Here is an 8,000-nt window from a genome sequence, read left to right as displayed (position 1 = left end):
TGAATAAACTAAACCTTTTTTAGAAACATGTCTCTCGTCTTTCCTTGTAGAGTGGAATTGCACGTCCATTTATTTATTTGTCCTCTTTTCATAAGGTGGCATTGCTCTGTAATTACTTAAATATGGTAAAAACTAAGGGGGTGCACTTTCTGTGGACCACAGAAACATTTGATAACATAGGTTAAGTAATTAAGACATTCATATGAACATCATGTGATATCTTAAAAACAGCAGCATAGCATAACCTAACAGATGAAGAACAGCTTTTTCCACTTCAAGAGTTCTAGATGGATGGAGAACTTTAATATTGACCAGTCATGATGACATCCGGGTTATGACGCGACAGGGAGAGGACGCAGGAGTGTGTGCTCGGCTTGGAATCCTGATTATTACTTATTAACTCTCGACTAGCAACTATTTGGACTCGGCGACGCTATTAGCATCTCTTAATCCATCATGCCACCGCCTAAAAGTGCTGCATCAGGTCAGCAAGCAGCCAAAATAAGATCGAACATCGGTGCTAATGTGGCTAGCGCCAATGCTAGCAAAACTAGGTTGCCATCCCCTCAGGTCTGCTCAGAAGACGCGGACCAAGAAACAACTATGAACAGCGAAATTCTCGATGCCATCCGTCAATTGCGAACGGATGTGGCGAGATATGCGGTGGACACACTGGAAGCCATTAGAAGTGTGACAGGGGACGTGCAAGCACATGCACGGAGACTGGATGAGGCGGAGGAGGGAATATCCCAGGCCGAAGATAACGCAACAACTCTTCAAGGAAAAGTTCAACAACTCGAGGACAAGGTGAAGGACTTATCCAGTAAGATTACAAGTTATGAGGATAGAAACAGGCGCTCCAATCTCAGGTTGGTGGGATTACCCGAAAAATTAGAGGACAAAGACATATGTGGGTTTCTGGCGAAATGGCTCGTCGATACGTTTGATAATAGCTATGCAGCAACCCCCATCATTGAGAGAGCGCACAGGATCGGGCAATATGACCCCAGAGTGAAAATACCAAGGGTGGTGATCATGAAATTTCTGAACTACCGGGATCGAGAAAGCACCATGGACGCGGCCAGGATGAAGAAGGAGAGTCGCTGTGGGGTCCATCGACTCAGCCTGTTTCCTGACCTGTCGCCAGAGACGCGGAGCCGGCAGCGACGATTCGACCCTGTGAAAGCCCAGCTGCGCGCATTGAATGTCCGCTACGGGATGCTATACCCAGCCCAGTTGATCATCACTCATAACGATAGGCGCATCATCTTCAAATCAGAAGAAGAGACTGAGGACTACATAAAATAAAAAAAACGACAACCAGCGACAGACAACGGGGCTGACTGAGTTCGGGAACTGCCTGGTCTTATTATCCCTGTCTCTCCCCCTCTGAGAGGGGAGCGGATCACACAGTGAGGCAAGAACCGAACTATATATTATTGGTCATGGTGGTTCTAAAAGCAAGTAAGGTTTTTTTTTTTTTAATTTCTATAAGAGTTTTACGTTATGTATCCTATTTTGTTATCTCTTACTTATATCCCGTTGAATTATATACCGAATGGTTAAGTCTTTTATTACTATCATAATTATTGTTGCGCTGATCAGAGATCTCCTGTTGGGGGCGATATGGACCTCTGGTTTTCTTTCCTCCTACTGGCTGATGCTGACTCTTGGGAGAGTCTACTGTAGAGACGAGCACACCGGAGCCGATATGAACGAGCAGTTGTACATTACCCCCACTGGGGATGGAACGTCTTACTTAACCCAAGGTCTTAGGTTTAGAGGGTTTGAAGCCACGTTTTGTTTGGGGAAACATGTGTGTGTGTGTGGGGGTGGGGGGTGGGGGGGGGGTGGGGGGGGGCTTTAGAAACTTCACTCAATATGATTTAAATCAAGAGTTTTTACTCAATATGAAAGCGAAAGTCAAAAAGGTGCAGCCACGATCCTTTGGCACTATCATACTAAAACATGTTAATCATGATGGGTAGATCTGCTATAAAAGTCCTTACGTGGAATGTGCGTGGTTTAAATAACATGGTTAAACTTAAGCAAGTATTAGGCAGAATAAAACAGATAGGGGCCACAGTATGTTTTTTACAAGAAACATACCTGTTGGAGAAAGATATCAACCGAGTAAGAACCAGATGGCCTGGACAAGTATTCTCCTCTGGATTCTCCTCTCACTCTAGAGGGGTCCTAATTCTGGTCCATAAGTCAATTCCGTTTCAGTTAAGAGATAAGTATTTAGATCCCTCTGGGAGATTTATTATACTGAATGGCACTCTGGTTTCAACTCTAGTAAATCTGATTTGCTTATATGCCCCTAATGGAGATGATCCTACTTTTTACCAGCATTTCTTTTTAGCTATTTCCTCCTATACTGGCCATTGCATAATAGGAGGTGATTTCAACTGTGTGATTAACCCTGTGGTTGATAGATCAAACACCCATGTTACTCCCTCTCACCAACAAACTAGAATAATGATTGGAAAATTTATGAAGGACCTCAACTTGATGGAGGTGTGGAGACTATTACACCCTAATAAAACTGAGTTCTCGTGTTGCTCTAGCACCCATAAAACATATTCACGCATTGATTTCTTCCTGATCTCAACAAATCTAATGTCTCTGATACAAAAATGCTGGTATGAAGCTATTTTACTTTCCGATCATGCCCCAGTCATTTTATCTCTTCTACTGCCGAACCTTTTACTCCAGCCACTCCCATTTTGATTCCAAGCAAAATGGTTGAGATATACAGAGTTTGTAAAATTCATAGATGGGAAGATGGCCCCTTTTTCATTTTGGCTTGTAGTATTTTTTTCTGTTTTTATTTTAATGTCAATAAATGAAAAATGAAATAAAGGGAAAAATGATTATTTCACTTTTAATACGAACCAAACAAATGCATCAATAAAATGGGAAGCCTTTAAGGCCTATATAAAGGGAGAAATGATAAGCTATACTAGGAGCAAATCCAAAATCCATTTGAACAAACTAAAGGAACTTGAAGAACAAATTAAAGAATTACAAGACCACTTATATCACCACAATGATATTGGAAAATACAAAAAAAAACTCCTTCTGTTAAAGTGTGAATATAATGAACTCAGCACAAATAAGATAGCTACAAATCTAATGTGGTTGAAGCAGTCCTATTATGATCAAGGGGAGAAGGCAGGGAAGCTCTTGGCTTGGAGGCTAAAAAAAATACAATCAGAAAGAGCCATAAACTCAATTATATTGGATGATGGAATAGAGATCATGGATCCGGAAAATATAAATAACACTTTTGCCAACTATTATGAAAATTTATATAAATCGGAATACCCTGAAAATGAAAATGAAAATGCACAAAACCAGTTTTTAGACCGATTGAAATTTTCGACCCTTCCCGAAGAAGCCAAAAAGGCCCTTAATGCTAAGCTGAGCATAAAGGAACTCAGAGAAGCACTGGGTCTTATGAACAGCGGCAAAGCCCCAGGTCCGGACAGACTCCCAATTGAAATATATTAAAAACAAATCTGACAAATTATTGCCACACCTGCTTGAAATGTTTAACGAGTCCTCTGAAAGAGGCATTTTGCCACCATCTCTGAGAGAGGCATCTATTTCAGTCATTTTAAAACCTGGTAAGGCCCCAACAGACATGAGCGCATACCGCCCCATATCACTAATGTCCTGTGATACTAAAATATTGTGTAAGGCCCTAGCTTGTAGGATTAATTCATATATTCCAAAATTAATTTCTGATGATCAAAATGGATTTGTTATGGGCCGCCAGGCCTTTTATAATACTCGTCGGCTTCTGAATATACTGTGGGATAAGCAATTTGCTACTGACCATACCTTTTTATCATTAGACGCTGAAAAGGCGTTTGATAGAATAGAGTGGAGATACCTTTTTGAAACCCTTAAGAGATTCGATTTGGGAGGAGAATTTCTGAAATGGGTCCAATTGTTATATACGGAACCGATAGCCAAAATCGTTACAAACAATCAGATATCAAGGCCTATACAACTTGGTAGGTCTACTCGACAGGGCTGCCCACTCAGTCCGTTATTGTTTCTTTTGGCCATTGAACCACTTGCTATGGCGATACGCAATTCCTCTGAATTAACTGGAATAAGAATAGGTCAGGCCGAACATCGGGTATCATTATTTGCAGATGACATCATTCTGTTTTTAACTAACTTAGAGAAGTCGGTTCCGGCAGTGGGCGATATTCTTCAGAATTTTGGGTACTTCTCTGGGTACAAGATTAATCAGAAGAAAAGCTCCCTGTTATTTCTAAATAAAAACAATCCTCATATCCAGACACAATTCACCAGTACCTGTGAAGGCTTTACCTACTTGGGAATACAGATTGTCCCTGACATAAAGAAAATTGTTCCCATTAATTATGACCCCTTGATACAAAAAGTTTCAGAGCTATTGGTGAGGTGGGATGGGATGTGGATTTCTATGATAGGTCGCATTAATACGTTCAAAATGTCAATTCTACCAAGATTTCTCTACTTATTTCAGTCCATCCCCCTATATACCCCAGACTCTGTGTTTTCATCACTGAATAAACTTTTCTCCAGATTCATTTGGAACAACAAACGACCCAGGCTACGCCTCTCCCTGCTATACTTACCTTATGAGCGTGGAGGGCTTGGAGTGCCCAATATGAAGATGTACTATTGGGCAGCCCAGTTAGGTGCAGCTACTTGCTATTTTCCAACTAGAGAAACTCCTTCCTGGGTTAAAATTGAGAATAACAATATAGGACTGCCATTACAATCTTATGTTTACTCAGATACAGCTAAAAGAATACTGAAAAATACAAAAAACCCTATGGTAAGAAATACGATTTCAATCTGGCACCAAGCACATATAGCTTTTAATGAGGAGTCGCAACTGTAAGCTTTGTCGCTGATTTGGGGTAATGTTAGGTTTAAACCTGCACGTGCTGATAGAGGCTTTAAAATCTGGGAAAACAAGGGCATAGGCCAAATAAAAGATCTGTACGAGGATGGAATTCTAATGTCCTTTGAACAATTAGCAAATAAATATGATCTGCCTAGGAGACATTTTTTTTTCCAAATTAGAAGTTTCGTTACTAATATACTGGGATCGACTGTACAACCCACATTATCTACTATAGAGAATTTAGCAGCCAACTATGACCAACGTAGGGGCCTTCTCTCCAAAATTTACAGTACTCTAATCTCTGCTATGAACGAAAATAGCAACTCATATTTACAGGCCTGGATATCTGATCTGGAAACAGACATTTCAGCAGAAGAGTGGAACGACTGTTGTGAACGTGCGCAAAAACAAACACAAGATTTAGATTACAATACAAGTGGCTGTTTAGAACCTATATCATACCAGTGAAGCTCAACTTTTTCCACCCTAATATCCCTGACTATCGTAATAAATGTGGAAAAGGGACACTTTACCATTGTATGTGGCAATGTGAAGAACTTCAAATCTTTTGGAAGCAAATCTGTACAATTATTTCAGATTTAATTAAATGCAAGACGCCCTTTGACTGTAAACATTGTATACTGCACATCTATCCAGACAGCTTTGTATGTAACAAAAAGAAATTGAATTCTCCTTGTTACAAGCTAAATACGCTATTGCCTTGAAATGGAAGGGCACAGAAAGGCCAGGAGTGAAACAATGGATCAATTCTATGTCCAGTAATCTGGCGCTTGAGAAACCAACGTATATGGCCAGAGGAAAACTCGAGGACTTCAAGGACATCTGGATGCCGTTTTTGCATCTTCTAGATGCCTTTGACTTTGAAGCGGAGTGAAGTGGGAGGTGGGAGGGAGGGGATTTTTGGGGTGGGTAGGTGTTGGGGGGGGGGGGAATGGGGTTGATGTATCTTGTTCTGTTTTAATCTGAAAATCATAACATATTTGGAAAAAAAAATTGACCAGTCATAATGAATGGAGACATAAATGCAGCTGACATGTTTATTCAGGTAATCAGAACAGGAAGCAGAATCAGGCCCACAATAAAGAATCTGCTCTTTAGAACATCCAACACAACATCTTCAGACAGCTGAGAGGGTCAGTGATGTTAGAAATGTGGAGTGGATCAACAGATGGAACATAAAACCTGTCAGTTATTTTCACTTCTACACCTCTTTAGCTCTTGCTCTCCAGGGTGTGCTTGTCAAACAGGTACTCTGCCATTTTGCTGGTGTTGGCATCCATTTTGGTCAGGTTGGTGATGTGATCACCAAGCTTCTTGATGGCCTCCACCTGCTCGTTCAGGTAGTGGCTTTCCAGGAAGTCACACAGCTGGAGAGAAAATGTAATTAACTTTAGAAAGTTGTGTCAAAAAGTCACGTTCTAGGTTTAACACTGGAAGTAAAACTTACATGAGGGTCTTGGCGATCAGAAGCCATCTTGTGCAGATCCAGTAGAGCCTGGTTGACGTTCTTCTCCAGCTGCAAAGCACACTGCATAGCCTCCAGGCCACTTCCCCACTCATTACGCTCTGGTTTCTGCAAGAACCAATGCATTCAGAAATGTTGTTCCCCAAGTCCACATGAAGCAGCAGGAGGTTAACCACCTTCCATCAGTAAGTAGTAAAGAGTAGACTGGATGTGTTTGGGTTCACCTTTACATCCTGGAGGACGATGCGTCCTCCCCTCTTGTTCTGAAAGGACAGCAGCTTCTCAGCATGTTCCCTCTCCTCGTCGCTGTTCTCCTTGAAAAAATGAGCAAAACCTGCAAGGGCCACATCGTCACGGGAGAAGTAGAAGGCCTGTTGGGGGAGGGGAGAGCAGAGAAAAGCTCTTATTAGGACACTTTACCATGGCTATCAGGATCACACTACAAAGTGATCATTGAGCAGTCATTCTGATAGCAAAGTCCTCTGCTGACACCCAGAGGAACATTGCAGCAGCTGCACACATGAAAGCTGATTGCAGATTCAGTCTGCAAGACAAAGATCATTCTGTAACCTTGTTACTTTCACTTGGTCAGCAGGTGTTGAGCATAAAACTATAGTTTACTGAGCTAAAGTGTTGCACTTCTGGACACTGATGTAGATTCTTTATTTCCAATGAGACAAATGTTCCTGGAATGTTTTCAAATGGTCTTGATCAATATTTCTCGAGGCTTTGTGAAGGTCCATCAAAGGTTTTCCTTGGACGTGGGCTGCTTCCTCTCTAAATGTGTAAATGTATGTAAGTTAGTAGCAATAGTGTGAGACGAAACATGTCAGAATCGTAATAAAGGACATTACATTACATCAGTGTCTGATGCAACGGCAGGAGTTTGTTCCTGTTATCTGGAAATGTTCTAGAGCAGGAAGTGGTCCTTATCCAGGAGTTATTTACTACGTGTTAGTCACATGAACAGGTTGTCAACATGATCTAACCAAAGTCTGATTTGTGAGAGAGTACAAGAGCAAAAACAGCTCCAGTAAGCCGTAATGATGAATAGATGTAGTTTCTTACCATGGAGGTGTAGGTGTAAGAGGCAAACAGCTCCAGGTTGACCATCTTGTTGATGGCGGCCTCGCAGTCACGGTGGTAGTTCTGACGCACCTGACACTCCATTTTAGCTGGTGGTTTTTAGGCTCTCTCTTTAGAAACAAGGTACAGAATAAAGCTGAGTGTCTGCTTTAGTAGCAGGTCGGCTGAAAACACGAGACAACAAAGTTCCGTTCAAACACTGTTGAAGCAAGAACTCCTTGAGGCTTTGTTCCCCGTGTGAGATGGTAGCCAAGGGTTCCTGTATTTATACACCACTGCAGGTCCCCCAACAGGTGTGATTCCACTCTGTATGTTTCAGCCAATCAGCAAGAGAGGATCTGATTAGGGAGTAAAAGCTGCAACATAAGCTGATGAAGTTGTTAAATTTACATGACCCTCCTCATCCCAGTTCTTGGAAATTAGTGTAGAAACTTTTCAGGACTGCAATCGGACCTGCTGACAGTCAGGATGACATCATATTTATAGCCTTTACAAAGGGATCAACTCAAATGT

General features: G+C 41.5%; 1 protein-coding gene across 1 annotated transcript; it reads right to left on the bottom strand.

Annotated features, from left to right (window-relative positions):
- Window positions 1-5,959: 5,959 nt before the first annotated feature.
- On the bottom strand, window positions 5,960-7,748 carry LOC107389506 (ferritin, middle subunit). The gene is made up of 4 exons (XM_015965664.3): window positions 7,470-7,748; window positions 6,626-6,772; window positions 6,384-6,509; window positions 5,960-6,303 (listed from the first exon to the last, which is right to left on the bottom strand). Exons 1-4 carry the CDS (start codon window positions 7,569-7,571, stop codon window positions 6,148-6,150), a joined length of 531 nt encoding a protein of 176 aa, XP_015821150.1. The 5' UTR covers window positions 7,572-7,748; the 3' UTR covers window positions 5,960-6,147.
- Window positions 7,749-8,000: the final 252 nt, after the last annotated feature.

The sequence above is a fragment of the Nothobranchius furzeri genome, chromosome 14, assembly GCF_043380555.1.
Source record: "Nothobranchius furzeri strain GRZ-AD chromosome 14, NfurGRZ-RIMD1, whole genome shotgun sequence".
NCBI classification, from domain to species: domain Eukaryota; kingdom Metazoa; phylum Chordata; class Actinopteri; order Cyprinodontiformes; family Nothobranchiidae; genus Nothobranchius; species Nothobranchius furzeri.
The sequence above is the reverse complement of the archived record's forward strand: the minus strand, read 5'-3'. Positions and strand labels throughout refer to the sequence as shown.